At 34.4% G+C, this 22,998-nt stretch overlaps 1 protein-coding gene across 1 annotated transcript; it reads left to right on the top strand.

Moving 5' to 3' along the window:
• Positions 1 to 641: 641 nt before the first annotated feature.
• On the top strand, positions 642 to 22,187 carry LOC124237592 (sulfotransferase 1E1-like). The gene is made up of 8 exons (XM_046657432.1): positions 642 to 766; positions 5,981 to 6,142; positions 7,732 to 7,857; positions 8,652 to 8,749; positions 12,319 to 12,445; positions 14,080 to 14,174; positions 19,563 to 19,743; positions 21,647 to 22,187. The coding sequence occupies exons 2-8, from the start codon at positions 5,995 to 5,997 to the stop codon at positions 21,757 to 21,759; spliced, it is 888 nt and encodes a 295-aa protein (XP_046513388.1). The 5' UTR covers positions 642 to 766; positions 5,981 to 5,994; the 3' UTR covers positions 21,760 to 22,187.
• The last annotated feature ends 811 nt before the right edge of the window (positions 22,188 to 22,998 follow it).

The raw sequence follows: 22,998 nt of genomic DNA on the forward strand, positions 1-22,998 counted from the left end.
GAAGTGAGATTTTTAAAATAATAATCCAAAAGTAAGTGATGTTTACATTCTTTCCTTAGCTGTCATCTGTTTTTGATTTTCAGGGTTGCTTAAGAGTTAAAGCCAAAGATTTTAAATAGAAGGTGTTTTCCGCTTGACTTGTTAGGACACAACCAAGTACTGCAAAGCCTTCTTTGACAGGTCTCAGGAAACTGAGCCCGGTCTTCTGATCCAGGGTGCTCGCTGCCCTCCTGTATCTTCCCTGTCGTTTTCTTCTGTCCTCTCATTCCTCTGGAAAATTTATTCTCTTGCAGGTAATGTCACCCATTTTATTATTCATCAGTGAATGAGTAATGGACTCTCTTTCCCCAAGCTCTATTATATTTTGGTCTGTTCTCTCTCATTATCCCCTTAGCTTCCTTTCCCTCTCTCTTTTCAACACACTGATAGCTATTGGCAAATTTCAGAATTTGACTATGAGCCAAAAATGAAAAATTACAGCAGAGGCTTTCTACATCTCTGTATGAAAGAGCATGACTCTCTGGCTAAACGTATCTGCAGGTGTGTATCCATGTTTATTTTACTCCATTGCGTCACATGCTCCAGAAAGCCAAACCCCTCAAATTTATCTCCACCTCCTTCTCTGGCATTCTGAATAAAAGCTCTCCAGAAACATTCCAAATGCACGAGTGGTTCTTATATTTTTTTTGCAGTTTACAACCTGAGTGGGAATTTGAAGAAAACTAAACTGGATCACGCAGTTTCTTTCATAGGATCATCCAGACAGGTTGTATTTTTATCATTATTGTTGATATTAATGTTTAAATTATAGATAAATGAAATATAGAATGCAAATTTTATATCATAAGGCTGTTACAAAAGGAAATAGAGAATAAAGTGTTTATCAATACTTTTGTAACTTTGGTTACTTAATAATGTAATACATTTAAAGCCTTTTATTATTTTTTTTGATGAAGATTAGCCCTGAGTTAACATCTGCCGCCAATCTTCCTCTCTTTGCTGAGGAAGACTTTCCCTGAACTAACGTCTGTGCCCATCTTCCTCTATTTTATATGTGGGACACCTACCACAGCATGGCTTGATAAGCAGTATGTAGGTCCACGTAGGGACCCTAACTGATGCACTCTGGGCCACCAAAGCAGGGCACATGAAGTTAACTGCTATGCCACCTGGCTGGCACCTTAAAGCCTTTTTAAATCACTTGTTTGTCATTAAAATAATACCTTGCATATGTATAGTGCTTTGCTGTTTAAAGAGTTTTAACATCAAACTACAGTATCATAGTTGCTTGTAAGTCCTGCATGCTGAATAGGATCTCCATTTTACTGATGAGGAAACAAAGCAAGCAGGGTAGAAAGAGTGGAGACTGGCTTCTAGGCTTGTGTTCACTTTTGTGAAATATGTCAGAAGCAGTCTGTTATCCTCAGGGGCCTTGCGATTTTTTACTGGAACTTTTGCATGAGAGATATCACGTCAATAAGAGCAAAATCCAAGTCCTTGGTAAATCATTGATAGGGAGGTCATTAGCAAGATAGTACCTATTTATCAAAGAGTCTGTAGTAGAAACTAGAGAGCTCAGAGAGATTTGATTTAACAATTAAATTTAATGAGTATTTGTGAGCATCTACTTTGTGATACAGTGCTGAGGCCTTGGATAGAATGATGCACAAAGGATATTCTCAGCTTTCAGCCACTTTATCCAAATCCAGGTCAGTCCAAGACAGTGAGGACTCAATGAGCTCTTTGCATCTGTACTCACTGTGGTATCTCAGCGTTTAAGCCTGGGAACGAGGTCGGCCCTAACATAGAGGGTATTTACTGGATGTATACAAAATTGAGGATGGTCTGGGAGAGAATTTAGAAAGGGAGAAAAAAATAGGAAGGAAAGAAGAAATGAGGAGGAAAAAAGGAATAAAAAATTTAATTCAGTTGAATTTATGAATCACAGTTTTAACAGCTTTTTGTTGGTGTTTCTAGACAACAGTAACCCACATACTGAGTCAGGAAATTAAATTAACAATTTCTGCTGTTGCTTTTGAGAAAGAAGAGAGCAGCTAGAGGCTAAATCTGTACGTTGTGATGTGAGATAATTTACCAAAAGAAGTTAAACAAAGAAAGGGATTTCATTATATGTCACGTAGTTTAACTCTGAGACCAAATTTGAACATGAAGAGGCAGTCAATAGTCCACCAAATGTTCCATGGTAAATCGACTACTCCCAACTGACAATAAGCCAATTCTTACAAACTTGGCAGAACATCAAGAAAAGTTGTTCATGTGAATAAACAAATCAGTAGGCAGAGCAAGCGATGTCTTTCATACAGATTGCTTCTCTTGAAAGATCTATTTTCCAAGAGCAAGGGGAAGGTTTGGGGAACAAGCTGATTTATTAACAAGACTAATTTCTAATCGAAATCTCATAATTTTGATGAGATTACATCTGATATACCTGAGAGGGAGGTTTGGAAAGAGTTGAGCTTGTTCTTAAGGACTGAGATTCTTTTTCCTTTCACTAAGAGCATCCATGACTAGTGTTAGTCTGTGGTTTCCAAAACACATGTTAAACCATTCTTTTGTTAAAAACAAACAAATGAAAATTCTTTCATTGTGTCTCATTTCTGGTGTGCAATCTGGGACCAAAAGGAAATGAATGTCGTGCTGGGTTGTCCCAGAGAACTTTAGAGAAGCAAACAAACAGGAGCAAAAGTCAGATTGGACATGTATAGATTTTATCCTCTCCAGTGAGAAAACAGATTATTGACTATAAGTTTCTCCAGATAATTTTATATATATGAAACTCACTTTTCAGAATTTTTGAGGACAAATATTTCCCTGCTTTGAACAGAGATAGTGCCATGTAATGTGTCCTGTTACTGAGTGACTTTAAAGTGACTGGCTCCTCTGCATTATCATACAGACTTGGCATAATAACAAGATAAGCTTACACTTATTAAGCATTTATAATTGCCAGGCTTATCCTCTCATTTAAGTCCTGATAACTGTTTTTTGTAAGAATTATAATTATTCTCATCCTCAGTTAGTAGATGAGAAAATGGGACACAGTAGAGCTAAAGTAATTTGCCAAGATCACACGACTTTGAATAGCAGAGCTAAGATTTAAACCAAGAGGGCCTACTGTAGAGCCCACAGTCTTAATAACTATATTCTCTGCTACGTACATATTAACCATCTAATTTAATATGAATGTATCATTTTTAACACATATGTATTTCTCATTATATGAGCACATTTAAATGTTAGTTAACCATAGCAACCATAATACAAAAATTTGACACGTTTGATTACATGAACAATAAACTTTTATACACTACCATTAAAGAATTCAAAAGATAACTGTCAATATAACACAGAAAATCTACAGATATCATCAGTATATAAATCAGCAATAAATTACTAGCTATAAATCTGTTAGGAGAAAGCAACACTCCTGGTGGGAAAAATGAATCAAAAGGACTAAAATAACTGATAACTTAGAAATATGAAAATATGAGAAATTATAAAATATCTATGAAATACAGATCAAAAAAATATACTTTTAATTATGAAAGATTATATTAAACAATTTCCAGCCCTGGTGAGAATGTGAGAATACAGGCAATTTCATATACTGTGGAAATTGGTACAATCTTCAGTAATTTTTTAAAAAAAATTTATCAGTATCTTATATGTGCATGTCTTTTATTTTGGCAATTCTATTGTCATTGCAAGGATAAGTGTGAAAACACATATCCTCAAAGACACTCATCGCAGTGCTACTTACATCAAAATATTGGAGAAAACAAGAATTTCCATCAATAAAGAATTATATCATCTATGTTCTGCCCATACTATAGACTGCTATGTGTCATTTATAAGAATAAAGACAGAATTTATGTATCAACACCAAAAAATGTTCACGTTATATAGTTCAGTGAAAAAATAGAGACAAAATGAATGAAAAATATAATAAAAATTAAATTATATACATAAGCATATAGATTTTATATACATTTAAATATTTGGAAGCATAAATGCAATACTGTTAGGAGTGATTATCTCTTGAGATTAGAATAAAGACGCACTTTCATTTTCTCTATACTGTTTAAAGTTTTCAACAATTATCTGTCAAAAATAAGGATATTTATATGTACGTGTTTACATGTATGCATAAATTTGTGCATATTTATCTTTCCTTGAGTAGGATAAATATGGTTTCTATCATCAAGGAATCTGGGGCAGGACAAAGTTAACCTAATTGTTAAAGATGTCTGCTTTTCACAGAATTTTATTACATATAAATAAGATTTTAAAATAAAACTTTTCCAGTCTGGCACAAAGGAAGTTCTTAGTAAATAACATCCTTTTCCCTTCTTCTGATGGTTGTAGAAAGAGGAGAAATGCACTTTTTACAGGAAGGCAAATTGGAACACTATTTTCATATTCAATCAGCAATTGGAAAGGTTCTGAGCTAGGACAGTGACCATAAACATAGAAAAGAGGACAATAATGAAGATGGAATCAATGGGATTGAGTGCCACATGTTGGCGAGGGAGAGTCAGAAGGCAACATGCGAAGGTTTTCATCTATAATGTGCAGCCTAGGAATGCAGTGAGGAAAACACTATCAGAAGAAGCCTTCAGGATAAGCCAAGGGTCCAAGTATTTAGTTTGATTTGTAGGACTCTTATCTTACTAAAATTTTGCCATCAGATGTTTCTTCTTTTGGGTTACAGTATCTACTAATTTCATTCTGCTAATTCAAATTTAATTTAACTTAATCTAATTTAATACTAATTTAATTCTACTAATTTGTTACAGTATCTATTAATTTCATTTCCTCTCCTCAGTGCCTCTCTCAGCGATCAGGATTGTCTGTATTAAAGGAAACACATTAGATGGCTAAAAGAACTGTTGCCTCCAAGAGGCTCCTGTTATAATACAAACCCTCTGAAAAAGACAATAAAAACTACAGCAGTCACAAATGTATGAGTGTACAACAAGTTGTAGCTTTTTGGGCAAGGGTGAATAAAAGGGAGATCTAGAAAGGCTAATATCAAAGAAGGACAAAGTTTGTTGAGATGCCATATCACAAACTCAGAGTGGGGTAAATTTGGGGAAAAAAAGATAGTGAAAGAAGTTGAAAGCCATTAAAGGAAACTTGCTTAATTAAAAATTCTATGACTAATCCTGAACATGAAATAGCGTGTCATGGGATCAGGATTTCAATTATCAAATGATAACCACCTTGTTTAACCTTATAATTTTCAGACAAGTCACTCCACTAATTTACTGATCCAGTGAGAGAGAAAAGTAAAGGAAATGTCAGAGGTCAGAGAAGAATCTTCTGTACTCTCAAGGATCCATATCTTAGATACATCCATTACAATGTCATGAATTTCATCCTCTTTTAAATACACTTTCCAAGCATTTGAAGTTTTTCGCTTAATGAAACGTATTCAAGGACTAAGGAAGCTCTGACTTTGAGATCTGGCAATAGCTATCAAATGTGACCATCAGTCTTTATTGTTATTTAATGTATACATAATTAATGAAAGTGGTTATTTGTCCAAGTAGTGTTATATTTCTGAACCTTTTAGTCTTTTTATGTGCCCCATCAATTTTGACAAAAAAATTGAAGGCTCTGTTGTTTTCATTAATCGTAGATTTTATTAAGTATAAATATTATGTATAAATATGATTGTATAAATGTATCACACATTTGTACATACTTTTAGACATCTTAGTTTATAGTGCCTTGTACGTTCTTATTCTTTTATATGTTAGACTTATCTCCTTAATAAGAAAAGAAACCCTAAAAGCAAGAGGACTATGATAGATACTTCTTTAATATACCTTTACCCCAAATGCGCAAGAAAAAGAAACGCTAGACACCCAAGAGAACCTCAATATAGAAAGCTATTATTAATGTTAAAATATTTAAAAGTACATACAGAGTGGAAAACATGCATTTTTTTTTTCAGTGTGCAACTCTGTGATGGATTCCTCCAAACTTGACCATTCTGCATACTTTGGCAGAGTCCATGGAATTCTAATGTATAAAGATTTTATTAAATTTTGGGATGATGTGGAGGCATTCGAGGCAAGACCAGATGACATTGTCATTGCCACCTATCCCAAATCTGGTAGGTCTCTTTGTTATGTCAAATTTGTTCCTTTTTCATCTAAAAATGACAAACCCACCTTGAATGGTAAATGTTAAGCTGTTTGCTTCTTCCTCATTCATTGTTCACATTGAATAAAGACATATATAGACATAGAAAAAGTGATGTGGTATAGCTCTATTCTAAGATCAAAATCTGTACCTATATCTTGAGCAGCACATTGAAAAATGGGTATTGTCGGCCACTTTGGAAAATTATGTAATATAGTTGGATGAATATAGATGCATAATTAAAATTTGAAACTGCCAACTCTTTTTACCTTATGTCACTATTGTGATTGCTGTGTAGACAGAGTATAAGCAATTTTCACAGATTTAAAAAACTCTTTTCTGCTAACTAGTTCCACTTCTTCAAGTCCATCCCGCAAACTCCATTTTTAAGCAACATTTTTTATTCCTGAGATTAGCTCAACTGTTTATCAAAGTTCTGGAATCTTAAATCATAGACTTTTAGAAATTAGAAGGTCCAATCCAAACTACTCTATCTGGTTGTTCCATCTAACATTTAAATTTGTCAATATGTCTTTGACTAGTCTGACTCTGAAGCTGTTCCTCAATTTCTCTTCTCTTTCTGGGTCAATGTCAGCACGATACCAGTCATCTGAAGAGGAAACTTTAGAGCTACTCCAGATTCAATTCCTCTTGCTTCTTCATTTCCTATATTCAATCAATCAAAATGTTTTGCCCATTTAGTCTCATAAATATGTCTCACAATCAGTCACTTACAAGTGACTTGTCTCTTTTCTTACGGACCCTTCACTCCATTGTTTTATTTACTCTTACACAAGAAAAATCATTCCAAACATAACCCTGATAATCTTGCACTTTTGCCTACTGTATGTTAATGTCTTTCCAAAAATTTTAGAAAGCAACTGGCACTTTTTAGTATGAACATACAAGGCATTTGATGCTTGCCCTCTGCTTGTGTCTATAGCTTCATCCTCACCCATTTCTTCAAGTAGATTCTTTGATTTACACTTTATAATCTATTTTCAATTCTTTTCCTCACCACTATACTGTTCTTAAGTATCTGACCTTTGATAAATAAAAAAGACAGTTTTTCTGCCTGGTAGAATCATTCTTGACCTCACAAAACTGGTGAATTTATGCCTGTAATTTGATCACATTTATTCTTTTCTATATCCTCTAAACTAGGTCTCAAATTGAGGTGTAAGAGCTGTCAGTAAAGTTTGTAGTTTAAAGCATGCTTGAGTCTATCATCTATTATTCAAGTCTCCTTACTTTTTAGGTGTAAAAATATAGAACCAAAACTGTTATCAGCTTGCACATTCTCATAATTCATCATGGACAAACTTGGACTCCTACCACAGGTGTATCTTACTACAATATTCACCTTTATTTATGGATATTATTTTTTGGTTCTGTAAGATTAAATATTAGAGGAAATATTTTTTGAGTCCTTTGGTTATTCTGACATCTTCAAGTAATATTGCATTGGTACTTTCCTACTTTCTCCAGTGGTAAATCCATCATTCCTGTCATCAACCCTGCGTGGTCAATGGGAGACTCAGGTTTGTTTAACTTTTACAGGCACAACCTGGGTTAGTGAAATCGTAGACATGATCTATAAAGAGGGTGATGTGGAGAAGTGCAAAGAAGATGCCATTTTTAATCGAGTACCTTACTTGGAATGCAGAAAAGATGACGTAATGAATGGTAATGTTTAAGTTGATTGTAAAAGCTGTATGCATATTTTAAGGTGTGGATGTGGACGGTGAAAGAGACTGTAAGCAAGAGTGGCAATTAGTATTATGCCTTCTACACAAGAAGGCATGTAAATTTAAGTTTAAATCTTGACAGAGTTTATGGTGTAGGATGCGTCTGGAATACAGTGAATAAGGTAGCATTTATATGCCTTCAGCAGAGCCTAGTAATATGTGACCATTTATTTCTCTGTGAGCTGAATGTGATAATACTTTAAAAACTGGGAAAATATCCATGAAATGTTCAAGGATATATACAAAAGGATATTTGTCACAGATTCTTTTAATTTTGTGAAAAATTTGAAACAATATAAATGTTAATCAACAGAAGAGTTGTTTAATGTGATATAGTAACACTATGATTATTAAAAATTTTAGAATGTCTTGTTTCTTGACAATGAGGTTTCAGTATAATATATTAAGAAAAAGGGCAATTAGGCGATATTAAAAATTTCATCAGTGTGTGTGGTATTTGGATGGCTGTGATTCTGGTTATCTAGGTATTTTTATATAGAAAGTTGCTTCCCAAGATGTTAATAATGATTTTTCCAAAGTGGTGAAATCTTATTTGATCTTATTTTTTCTGTGTAATTTTCTCTATCTAAACTTCTGTCAGAGAATATGTATTATTATTATTATGAATGCAATACAGAATTTTAAATTGACTTTTATTTTTAACATATCTATAAAATCCGTACAAATATTTATAATTTTCAGTTGTATAACCTTTAATTTTTTAAAAATCAGGAATAAAACAACTGAAACAGATGGCGTCTCCTAGAATAGTGAAGACTCATCTGTCAGCCGACCTTCTTCCAGCCTCATTTTGGGAAAAGAACTGTAAGGTAACCAGAGTCAAGTATTATTAGAACTTCATCCAACTCAAAGAAATTTTAGAATCTTCAAGTCAAGAAAGCATCTTAACTGAGTCTTATACACACTTTTTAATTTATTCTTTCATTGAATCTATAGACATTTAATAAATGTGGATTATAGCATAGTCAGAGTCTAAATTTCAATTCCAACTCTAGGTGTAATTCTGGAAAAACAAGTAAACTTTCTAAGCTGCAGTTTCCTTATCTATAAAAGAAGGATGTTAATAACAGCTTCCTCACCTTGTTATAAGAGTTAAATGAGATAATGCTTGTAACATGCTTAATATAGTGCCTATCATATTGTAAACACTCAATAAATAGTAGCTAGTTTTGTATTTGTTGCTGTTACTGATTATACTGAATGTACTCTTTTTGCCAACTATTGTGCTTGGCAGTATGAGGAATGTAAATGAACTAGACAGGATCAACCAAATATCTCATAATAATTATTTACTAAATGCCTTTCATGTGCCAGCAATGTAACAATTAACAAGACACATGCATTCCTTGTCTTCATGGACATATGGTCCACTTGGGGAAAGGGGCAAATAAATGGACAATGCATGAGGTGCCATAGGTTAAGGAAGAAGAATTCTAGCCCAGACATTAAGGGCAGGGAAGGCATCCAGAAGTAAGTAACGTCTCAGCTGATTTTTGAAGGATGAGTAGGAGTTAGTCTATATAATCTCAGATGCGATTCCAAGAGGGATCTGAAACCAGTTCAGTTTAGATGGGAGCTTAAGTGTACATATTAGCTGGATGAGTGCAGGGAGAGAAGCTGGGTTTGATTACAACCGACATTGTAGCCAAGTTAAGAAGTTTGGACTCTCTTTGATGATAATGAGGAGTTAGAGACATATTAAGCTGGTGATTGACATGATCAGTTTTCTTTTTAGAAAGAATGATATATGTAACCCCAGGCAATGATGCTGTTCCTCAAGACCTTTCTAGCATTTTTAGGACACATCATGACCCATACTATATCCATGAGATATTAAAGTACTATATGCATCCATTATTAACAAAAAAGAGGATTTATCACAGTCATGAATCATTTTCATTTTGTACTCTGATGTTACATGATGTATTTGACATTTTCTGGAGATCCACGGTCCAAAATTCTGAAGATTCCAATGTTTCTTATTTGTTTGCTTTTATCATACAAAATGCTAGATAGATCACATGCATCCTGATGAAGGCATTCCATACATAAAATAAATACCATTTACTCATTAGTAAATACCATTTATGTATTATTCAAGATATGTGTCATTACCATTTTTTCAAGAGATTGAACCAAGTCACTTTATTTCCTTTGGAAATTTGGGTGTAGTCTTGATGTTACCAATTTGCTTCTCAAATGAAAATAGATACTATACAATTACGTAGTCTCAGTCTTCACAAAACTGATTATCATCTCAGAGTTCATCAAAGAGTAGGCAAATAGATGGATTCATGTCCTGAGTATTTCCAAGGTGATTCACTGAGGGAGAAGAAGACAGACGGATTGGGACTATTAGTAAAAGTATGTTTGGAGTGGGGGACCAGAAACTATAAGTGATAAAAAAGAAGAAAGTGGAAAAAAAAAAAAAGAAATAGGCTAATAGATGAGAAACAATTGAGGCTAAGTGATTTGAGGTCTTGGAGTGCTTGCAGCAGAAGTCTATCGGAAATAATTGATAAGGAAGAAGAGAGGAGCAAGACTTTCTTAGAAGAAAACATGATGCTCCAGGATAAGGCTTCAAAAGTGAAACCTTTAGAGTACTGACAAGATTCACAATTTGATTATAACAGTGGTTGACTGAAACCAAACAGAAGTAATAATCAATGAATACAAGAACCTAGAGAATCAGATGGATCATACATATGGATACCAAAATTACAAAAGATGATGACAGGATTTAGAATGGAGAGTAATACTATGAGGCAAGTGTTCAAATCTTCTATTAAAGCAAGGGAATAACCAAAACTTAGAAATTCATCTGGGAGAGCTATAGATTGAGTATCACAGGCACGATGGTCTTTCAAGTGTCAGATTTTAAGATGAATTATGATTCCAAATGAATTGTGGGTAAACTAGGAACTGACTTGAGAGACTTGCAGGAAAAGTCATATCTTCAGGGAAGACCTAGATTTTCCTCCAAGGCAGGAAGAGTGTGTGTTGTAAAAAGTTTGAGGGTATATAACAGGATCTGTCAAAATGGAGATTAGATAAACTAATGGGAATTTAGGGGAAGAGAGATTACTTTTGCTACCTACCCAACTGGAAGAATAGAAATCTTCATGGAAGACCGGGAGTTAAAGCCTTAAAAATGGATAGAATTTTGAGATGTAGAGAATATTCAAATCAGAAAGAATAGCATGAAGAAGGGCAAAGAGTGAAAATTCTGAAGTAAATTCATGAATATATTAGCAAAGAATTCCATTCAGCTAATAGGCAAAAAGAACAAGGGAGAGCTGTATGGAAGATTGGAAAAGTTTGATATGACTAATGATAGTTTTGAAAAGAATAGAAATATCACTTTCATTCTGTAATAATTAAAAGTTTTTATAGTGGGATCTTAGAAACGAGAGCCATAGTTTTTAGAATAAACTAGAAGATTTCTTTAAAATTGTTTGAAACTGTAGAGATTTGAGTAAGACAAATGAGTGAGCCTGGTCATATCCAGTAAACAGTGGAGAACCAAGAGCAGCCTTCTCTGATGGCATTGCTCTGGTTCCCGTGGGTGGAAGGGAAGACCACTGGGATACTGGAGTTTACTTTTGCAGATCTTTTCTTGCAACATTGACTACCAGACCTAGTGGAGACCATAATCTGACCCAACTCAATTGTTTAGTGGGTAAAAAAATGTAAGTCCAAAAGGAGTGCTACTTTTTAAGATGATAGCACTTTGTAGTAATAGAATTACCAACTAAAATCAAGGCTTCCTGATTACTAATTTATTGGTGTTTCCTCTGTATGTAAAACGGAAACACAGCAAGGTATTGGTGAATATTGTGTTTTTACTGAGATCTATGTGCTTTTGAATAGACCCTCAGGAAAACTTTTCTTGAAGATTGGAAGTGAAGAAACAATAGGACTTTTTTTCCTTTAGTATGCAGAATGGTGGTATAGGCTAAACACTGGGGGACTTTATTGTTGACTGAATGATTTATCAAATCATTTGCTCTCATTGAGTTATTCTCAATGACATATTCTGACTCAGCTTCAGTTTAGTTTCTTCAGTTATAAATTGGGGATAATAATCAATCTGGCTCAATTTATAGCAATGGAATTTGTGACATTTAAGTGAGCTTTTATCAGTGCAAATAGCATTAAAATGAAAAGTGATAACTAACATTGAACAACAATACAGGAGATGCTGTCACTTCAGGTTATTGAAGTGTTTTTTCTTTATAATTTTATATATTTTATACAATATCTACAATACATAAGCATTATTTTTATAGTTGAAAACATAAATTCTTCCTTTTTAATTCTTGATGAGACAATGTTTGAAAAAAATCAGGTGGTTTAATATATGATTTCATCCTCTTAGATGATCTATCTTTGCCGGAATGCCAAGGACGTGGTTGTTTCTTTTTATTATTTCTTTCTAATGGTAGCTGGGCATCCACATCCTGGATCTTTTCAAGAGTTTGTGGAGAAATTCATGGATGGAGAAGGTAAGAACAGCTTATTTTCTCTAAATTCTTTCAAGGTAAATGATACAAGACAAATGGTATCTCTGAGCAAAACTTTTTATTGTCTATCCTAGTCTAATTTCTTCCCTGTTCCTTAATTAAAACACAGAAGGTCTGGAAGCCCTTAAACTTTATGGCAAGCATAAGATTTCCAGCTGTGTATGGCAAATGGCAAAACCCGGACACTCTAGTTCAGTGCCTACAAATAAATACATAAGTGTGTTTGAGAAGTGGAAGTAACAACTTTCTTCTCTAAGACTGAAACTCAGTGTCCAATTCATTCTCTTATCTCTTTTTATTGGAAAAGTATTTTGCAGCATGTTATTACAACTCCATTGAACAAAGGGATAGGGAATAAAGAAGAGACAATGCCTATTTGTTTCCGTGAAAAATTTTAGGTGCTACATGGGACCAGAATTCACAAAGTCTGAATATCTAACAAGGACTTACTCATTCTACCCAGTGTGCAGTCTGAATGAGTCAACTGGAGTTTTCAGAACAGTATAGAGTTACTTGAGCAGAAATTCTGGGAAATGTTGCCCTTTTGTATTTAGCTCCAGACTAAAGCAACTGAGTATTTAGATTTGAGGAAGAAAGTGTTCAGGAGAGTTTACTATTAGCTAAAGAAGGCCATTCTGCTCCTGCAGTAATAATTGTAAAGAAAACTGATAATAATGCCATTTCTATATCCATAGTAGATGACGTTAACTAAACAAAAGTAGGACGTATGTACTTTATGTTTGTTGCTACATGTTGGAAAAACTTATGCTAAAGCATCAAGAATAAAATACTTGCCTCAAGATCATCAAAACCCACATTGTAAGACAGAGAAAGATAATGTTGCACCTCTACAAAATGGATGAATAAGACCATATAAATATTATTATATAACTTTTTCTGTAAAGATAATTGTCAATAAGGACAAAGAATAGAAGAGATATGCAATGATTTAATACAAAGCAGAATACTTTGACTTACACGTTACTATATTATTTTGTCAGCTTTTTATTGGGTGGAACACTTGCATATACGTGAGAGAAGATAAGGCAAGAGAAAGGAAGAGACAGCATTTAGTCATATCACATTATCTCCAAAATCTTTTAACTTTTTTAGAGTCAGAATGACACTAAAGGTCCCTAGAAGAACACTCCTTACCATCTAAACTGCAAGTAGTGTAATAAAAAACTGTATAGTTACTAGCTATAGCTCAGTTGCCAAAGCTGGTTTGTAGATGGTAAATATGAGACAGATTGAATTCTGATTGTAGGAATGTTGATAGATTTCACACACACACACACACACACACACACACACATCAGTTTCAAACATGAACCCTAAATCAAATTGATGATAAGGGGACTTCCTTCACTTTTTCTCTGTGTCATAAACCATGTCACAATAATGAAAGTTGAGAATATGTTCCTGTATATGGATTATTTAAAATAATTTGCCTCTCTTGCTGCAGAGAAATTTGCTTAAACATGTGGGTAATACCTAGTTTTCATTCTATGATTATTTATTTCTATGTATTTTTTCTACTGTTATGTGAACACTCATTTTCAAGCTGTATAAAGATGATATTATGCATTTTCCATTGTTTTTATCTCTAATTTTAGTTCCTTATGGTTCCTGGTATAAACATGCAAAATCTTGGTGGGAAAAGAGAAAGAATCCACATGTGCTGTTTCTTTTCTATGAAGACATGCAGAAGGTAAGAAACTAAAAACAAATGGGCAACTTACTAACTTCTAAAGTGGTATCATTTGAAGATATTCTAGATCCAAAAATCTGCCTTTAAAGAAATGATAAAGCCACCTCCAAACGTTCCAATAGTCCAGATACTTTAGCACAGATTTGAAGATGATAAATAAAACTCTTCCTGTGAATAAATACATTTTCAACCCGTCTCAAAAAATTACCAAAGATAAAATTTGAAAGAACTTGAGTTCATAAAACTAATAAAATATAACAACAAACACACACACACACATAGACACATACAAACTGGGAATCAGAATGGGAAAGAAGAGTCAATTGGACTCCAAACTCATGGATGTTGGAATTATCAGAGAAGGTCTATAAAATAACTATGCTTAACATGTTAAGTGTAAAAGCGAAAAGAAAGAAGAAATTAAAAATTTTACAAAGAAATAAGATCTTATTGAAATTATCTAGGCAGATTTGAAAAAATTAGCAAAATAGAATTTCTAAAATAATAACAAAATTAAAATTAGAAAATCAAGAGATGGTTTACATAACAAATAAGACATGGCTAAATAGTGAATTAGTCAAGTAGAAGATGGAGCTGAGGAAATTCCATAGAATGAACCACACGAGATAGACTACTTTGATAAGAGATTAATGGATATGTAGGATAAAGTGATAAGGTCCCACATATACCAACTCAAACTTCCAGAAGAAGAGAGTAAAGAGAATGCTGGAACAGCAATATGCAAACATATGATGTCCTCAAAATTTCCTCATAATCTAGTTTTTCTTTAGCTTCATTAGTAATCAGGGTCATTCAAAATAAAAACCACTATGAGACACCATTTCACACCCAGCAGATTGACAACAATTAAAAAGTCTGACTATAATAAGTGTTAGTCTGGATGTGGATCAGCGAGAAGTAACACACTGCTGATAGGAAAATAAAAAGGTACAAATACTATGGAAACAACTTGTAATTATCTAGGAGGGGCAAACATACACATAACTTCAGACCCAGAAATTCCACTAGTAAATATCTACTCTTGAGAAACTCTGGCTTGTATACATTAGATTATACATACAACAGTCTTCATAGCAGCATTCTCCATAACCATAAAAACTGGAAACAACCCAAATATAAATAGAATCAAGAATCAGTACAGGATGTATTCTTGTCCTACATTTAAATATTCTATTCCAGAGAAAATGAATAAACTTCAAATATACATCATTTGGGTAAAACCAAACCATATCTTGTCTAAGGATATAAACATAAGTTTGAAAACTAAAAAGTAAAGCACAGAATTGATTAGATCAATTTCAGGGTAGAAGTGTGTTTTTTGTTGTTGTTAATGTTGTTGTTGTTTGTGGAAATGGGGATGGCGAATGAAAGGAATGCAGTTAGAAACTTGCCAGTGGAAGAACTCAACAAAATTTGAATGTTTTTTCCCACAAGGTGGCTAGTGGGTAATGGGTGCTCTATTCATTTTTATTCTTTAAAGCACATATTTACACATATCAAGTAATTTTTTAAAAGATAGGCAAAATATTGGTTCTCTTCATTAAAAGATGAGAAACATCCTCTCTATTCTCATTCTTTATTGGCACCAAGAACGCAGTCAATATCCATGTCTTGTTTACACTTTTGCACAATTATTTAAATTCATGTTGCAGTAATTTTAGAATTGTTTTGATGAAGATATATTTAAAATCATTAATTATATTTTAGAGATTAAATTATAATTTATTTATAGAATTTATCACTGGACAAATTTGAATGAGAAGCAGTCACAATCTGTAATTTATTATATTATCTAACATTGTGTTCTGTAACTGGAATATTGATGACAGTAAATTTAAAAGGCACAGAAGCAAAATTTATTAGTTAATTTAACCATCTCACTCCCTCACATTGTCCATGTCCATTTACTCCCTATTTTGGTCAATAATGGTCACGTTTAGGTTCCCTCTAGAGTTGGATTAATAAAGAGCCTAGGAATGAATAAATTAATTTTCTCTTGTTTCTACAATGTATCAACTAGAAAGACAATCAGACATATTAACATTGTGTGTAGGAGGACCATCAACATCATGATGGTGTGAGAGGATCCTTTTGTCTTTCTCCTTCAATCTACAGTAAAACATCCATAACCCAACAAAGGCTACATTGCCCAACACCCTAGGATATCAGAAATATCCACACATTGGTCCATACAAAGGCGGGTCAATTGGAACACATAGAGAGAGGAGGCTAAATGGGGGAACAGCAGAGGCAGACCCGGGATTCTGTATCCTTGGCCACTGTGGAGCAAACAACCTCCAGTGCCATGGAACTCAGTGAGCAGCAGCAGAGGCGTGTGTGTGGTTCCAGGTAGCCAGCGGGGGAGACATCTGCAGTAGGAAGTGGATAAACAGTGGAGGTGGAGCCCTGTGATCACAGCCCTGGTGCTGTCTCAGAGCCTGGTGCACATAGGACTTCTACATCCCAATGGCAGCTGCACCTGTGACCAGGAGACAACAAGCAAAAGCTGAACTGGTGCCCTGTGCACCAGGCTTCCTCCCCATCATTTCCTATTCCTCCCACAGTGGTGGAGTTTCCTATCCATGTGATACTGGATGGTGCTGAGGCATTAGCTATCCCTGAGCCTCAGCAGCAAAACCAGCACCCACGACAACACCAGAAGAGCAAGGTGTCAGCAACCTACAGAAGTGCAGGCGTCCACAAGGAGAGTGCTGGTGACACCCTAAATAGAGGCTTCAGAGGGTGGAATATGCACATCCTTAAACATAGCCAGAGGCAGCTGAGGTAAGAGAAACCGAAAATCAGCACTCTAGCATCAGCTACTGAAAAACAAATGAAAGACTTCTAATCTCCAAGCAGTTGAAAAGTTTGAATCAAAAGAAAGTGATATCTAAATAACAAGATGTGTCTTCTACAGCAAATGTGCCTGTAGAGGAATGACTCAGCAAGAGATACAAAAAGCCACAGTATGATGGCATTACAGAAAGAAAACAATTATCTAGAAACCAAACAGAAAATCATGGAAGATTGTGATCTACCTCATGAAGAATTCAAAATAACTATCATGAGGAAGCTCAACAAGCTATAAGAAAACTGAGAAATGCTGTTCAATGAGCTCAGGAATAAAATCAATGAATAGAAGAAATACTTTGCCAAAGAAATTGAAGCTTTAAAACAGTACCAAACAAATTTTGGAACTGAAGAACTCAATAAATGAGATAAAGAATGCATTAGAAAGCATTAGAAATGGAGCAGACCATATGGAAAAGAGAATTAGCAAGCTCAGAGATAGAAACCTGGAAATGATGTAGGTAGAAGAGGAGAGAGAACTAAGACTAAAAAAATGTAGAAATTCTATGAAACATCTGACTCTATTAGAAAGGGCAACATAATGGTACTGGGTGTCTCAGAAGGAGAAGAGAGAGAGAAGGGAGCATAGAGCTTATCTAAAGAAATAATAGCTGAAAAACTCCCAAACCTGGGGAAGGAACTGGGTATACAAATCCATGAAGGTGATAGAACACTCAGTTATCTCAATGCAAAAATACCTTCTCCAAGACACATGATAACAAAACTGTGATATATCAATGAGAAAGAAATAATATTAAAAGAAGCCAGGGAGAAAAAGAAAACAATCCACAAAGGAATACATGTTAGGCTGTCAGTAGATTTCTCAGCAGAAACCCTACAGGCCAGGAGAGAGTAGAAAGATGTATTTAAAATCTCGAAACACAAAAACTGTTAGCTGAGAATACTCTATCCAGTAAAGTTACCTTTCAGATATGGAGAAATAAAGACATTTCCAGACAAAGAAAAGCTGAGGGAGTTCATCACCACTAGAATGGCCTCACAGAAATGTTAAAAGGAGTCCTCCTATCTGAAACAAAAAGGTGAAGGTATACAAAGCTTTGAGCAAGATGATAAATAGATAGATGGAATCAGAAAACTGCAAATCTGTACCAAAATTGGATAGTATACACTTAATTATAAAATAAATGCTAAAGGGAAATAAGATTAATACCTATCTTTAGCAAATTTTTCCAAAAAATTGAAGAGGAGAGGATGCTTCGTAACTCACTTTACCAGGCTAACAGTATCCTGATGTCAAAACCAGACAAGAATGATACAAAAAAGGAAAATTACTGGCCAATATCACTGATGAACAAAAGTGCAACAATTCTCAACAAAGCATTAGAAAATTAACTACAACAATACATTAAAAGGATCATCTACCACAATCAAGTGAGATTTATTCCAGGGAGGCAAGGATGGTTCAGCATCCACAAATCAATCAATGTGATATACCACATCAACGAAATGAGGAATAAAAATTATGTGATCATCTCAATAGATGTAAAGAAAACACTTGACAAGATTGAGCATCCATTTATGATAAAAACTCTCAGTAAAATGGGTATGAAAAGAAGTGGCTGAACATAATAAAGGCCATATATGAGAAACCCACAGCAACCATCAGACAGCAAAAAAAGTCAGGCAGAGAAAGACAAATAGCATATGATTTCACTCATATGTGGTAGCTAAATAAACAATTAAAAAATTATATGTAGAGAAATAATCTTTGTGGAAGGCACACAAATGTAGTAAAAATTATGAGAATAATGATATGGTACAATAGATTTATATGGAAATCTATGAGGACAAATATAGGGTCATATCACGCAAATTGGAATAGTGAAGGCAATCATCCCAAAGAAGGTGATACTTAAGCTAAAATCTGACAGACAAGCCGTAATTTGTAGAACAGAGCATTTGAAAAGAGCATTCTGTGCAGAGGGAACTGAACATCAGGATAAGCATTATGGTTGGTATTGTGAACAGTTGCACTGACTGATTTAGCTGGATAATAGGGTACACTGTTGGAGTGACATACAGATGGGGAGGTTTGTAGCTATGGTTCATATATATCTGATGTTCCATGTGAGCGTTTGCTTTCCCACACCTTTTGTCTTTCTGATTTCTCTGCTTCTCGTTAGTTACACCAATAAATTAGGAGAAAAATGAAAGCTGTCTGCATATTTTCAGCACCAAACTTGATGTGTCACAAGAAACTGTAGACTTTGAACATGTATATTCACATTCATAGATTATATTTATTGAGCATGTACTATGTATCAAGGACTACAAAGAGTACTTTATAAACTTCATCCCATTTAGTGTTCTAACAATCTTTGAAGTATCTTTTGTATCCATTTTATGGATGAGGGAAATTATGCTTAGAGATGTGTAATTTCAATATCAGTGGGAAAAAAAGGAGAAAAGCTTTCTCTCTTTCTCTTTTTTTAGAAATCCAAATAGTAGTGTATTCAATTTCAGTAACTGAGTCTTCAAAATACTTTTTCTCCCTAGGATATCAGAAAAGAGGTGATAAAATTGATACAATTTCTGGGAAGGAAGCCATCGGAGGAGCTTGTGGACAAGATTGTACAACATACTTCATTCCAGGAGATGAAGAACAATCCATCTACCAATTACACAATACTACCAGACGAAGTCATGAACCAAAAGATATCTCCCTTCATGAGAAAGGGTGAGATAGTCACATTATTTGCCTCTATTGTTATAGGAAGTCACAAATTGAAATACTTGTAGGCAATTGTCTATTGAGGTCTATGCATGCCTGTGAAGCCAGTTTGTTTTCTTCATAGCTGTTTCGTATTTGAGCACTTTCTTTATTGAATTACCAGTTCTAGAGAGGCATAAAACATTAGTGTTACTAGTAACACCAGTAATAAATTGCCATTACTTGTTGATTATTTAATATATGCAGCACATTATATTAAGAATGACCAGCAGTGACCCCAACTTCAGCACTAATACCACACTTTACTAGCTGTCATTTACTAAGCGTCTGTGCCTTGCTGCTGCATCATGTACATTATATAAATATAGACAATTTTAAAATTCTAGTTCTCTTTAAATTCTAGTCAGAGACTCAGGAGCAAGTTCCCATTGTTATCTCGTTTTGAGATGAGGAAACAAGCTTAGAACACTTAGCTTTTCCTTGACCAACCAGCAGACACTTTTCAAGACTAAGCATCAAAGTCCAAACTTATCAAATTGTACACATTAAATATGCACAATTCTTTGTATTTCAATTATATCTCAAGAAACCTGTTGAAAAAAGACTAAGTTTCAAAGGACTTAGTTGCAAATACAGGTCTGTTTAGCAAAACATCAAAGTACAATGAGGTGACATTCTATTAGGAGGAGGCACAGTCTGAAGAGATATAGCCTGTTTATAAACCCAAAGGCGTGGAGGAGATGCAGAGTATTGGGACATCCAGATGTACTGATACGTACAGCAGAGATAGGACAAAGAAAATCTTGTTCTTTGAACCCAGTTGTCAGTGAGAGGGTCAGGGATCTTTGAAGTAATAGGAATAACAAATTTGTCACTGGGCCAAAACAGGGAGTCCCTGAAAAGAGACTTAACGTGCAGGTTATATTTTAATTATTTACTTCTCAGATTATCTCAGTCTCCTTTTCCATAATATCCACATGTATTTTTAAGATGAAACAATGATCTTAAAATACTTGTCATGCGTGTAAAGGGCTGCTTCCGGCTATATGCTCAGACTCTACCCAAATCTCAGGACACACATTTTCTGTGTTTTGGTCAATTTCACTGGGAAAGTTTAGAGCTCCTTGAGCTAAGGAGGGATGTGAACTACTGACTAATTTAAAATACGAAGAGACTTCCTTCTGTCAGGGCAGGGTTGGATGTGATGGAAAGCAAAAGAGAAGGGCCTGCTAGACTACCATATTAGCACAGGTGGGAAATACTGAGGAGCTTCTCTGTCAGTGGCCGCAGAAATGGAAGGAGGCAATGGAAATGAAAGAAGTCTGAGTATGAAGAAAGAGTTAGATGCTGTGGTTGAGGGACAACCTCAAAGTTTATGCCTGGATACCTGGTGTTGCTATTAACCAGGTTATGGAAAAGTACACAAAGGAAACATGATTTGGAGAGAAAGAAAATGAATTTGTTTTTGAACTAGTTGAATTTGAGACTCTTGTATGGAATCCAGGTGGCAATATCATGTAGGCAGTTGGATATAGAGGTATAAGTCTGGATTTGGGTGGTACCAGTATGAAGATGATATTTAATATCTTGGAAGTGGGTAAAATATGGATCTCATCTTAGAAGATCCAACATTTCAGAGGAAATTGGTGAAGAAAAATTAAGTGAAGTACCATATGTGGGAAGAATCAGAGAAAGAAATTTGCTTTGTTGTGTTTTTGTTTTTTTAACAATCAGGACAAATCCTTCTTTGCAAGCTCAAATACATATTTTGTTTATGGTATGCATTTATTTCTATAATTGAGGATTGCAAGAATAAAATTTGATTAGATTAAAGAAAGTGATGAATATTAAAAAACTTCATGATTCTGGCTGGAAGACATTGTATTTACTATTTTTCTCTTTGTTACAGGGATTGTGGGAGACTGGAAGAATTACTTTACAGTGGCCCTGAACGAGAAATTTGACACACACTACAAGCAGGAAATGAAGGGGTCTACACTGAAGTTACAAACTGAGATCTAACAAGAGTTTTCATAGCATATCTGAGGTTAAAGCATTCTTCTCATCATTCCTCCCCTTTTAAAAATTTTAGATCAGTAGAGAAGGAGTCATGTGATGGATTATAGTGAGGTTCACATGGTTATTGAGATCTTGATATAAAGAGCAAGAAGAATTTTTTTCTCTATTATCTTTTTTATTTTGTTTTCTTTCTTTTTCTTCTTCTTTTCTTTAAATATTACACGAATCTATAATCTACAGAAATGATGTAGGAGCACACAGATACTTCAAGTTGTTAAGAAACATTGAGAATATCCAAGCATTCCTGGGTCTGGCCTGGTGGCACAGCAGTTAAGTTTGCACGTTCTGCTTTGGCAGCTCGGGGTTTCACTTGTTCAGATCCCGGGTGTGGACCTACACACTACTTGTCAAGCCATGCTGTGTGTCAAGCCACATATAAAGTAGAGGAAGATGGGCACAGATATTAGCTCAGGGCCAGTCTTCAGCAAAAAGAGGAAGATTAGTGGCAGACGTTATCTCAGGGCTAAGCTTCCTCAACAGCAACAAAAAATCCAAGCATTCCAAATTCTTTACTTTTGTGGTTAGTTTTTTATTCATTTAGTAGTACATCTAATATTACGTATATGTATATGCATAAGTATATATAGTATTAATAACTGCACATGGACTTTGAAAACCTTGACAGAAAGAACTAAAGAATAAAAAAATTGGGGAGCGTAACTATATGCATTATTTCCTTCCTACTTTTCTTTCACTTTTTGCAAAGTGGCTTAATTTGGAATTTATCTTCGTTTAATGTAAATTTTGGGCATAACAAAACTGATTTCCAGATATCTATAAATAATCCCAGTGAGTGTAATTTATGCTTGAATGTCTTCAGCTAATTTGAAACATTTGTGCTCTAGAGTTCCTTCTGTCCTATAAAGCGTAATAAATATAAGCTCTGTAAACTTGTTTTAAATAATGTGATATTTGCCTGTAAAATAAAACAAAAATGAAAGGAAAAGAAGAAGAATTGTTATTGTTTATTTACACAATGTTGTTTACCTTATCTCTTATTTTTCTGTATTCTATTGAATTTTTTCTATGCTATGTTTATTTGTAACAGTCAATGCTTCTTTTCTCTAAATCAGAAGACACACAAGATCATGAAAACTTCAGTAGGTTCTTAGTATAATATTACATCCTTAATTCCTAAACTAAAAGGTCAAATTCAAGGAGAAATTGATGTGATTTTTTTTC

The sequence above is a fragment of the Equus quagga genome, chromosome 3 (assembly GCF_021613505.1).
Source record: "Equus quagga isolate Etosha38 chromosome 3, UCLA_HA_Equagga_1.0, whole genome shotgun sequence".
Taxonomy (NCBI): Eukaryota; Metazoa; Chordata; class Mammalia; order Perissodactyla; family Equidae; genus Equus; species Equus quagga.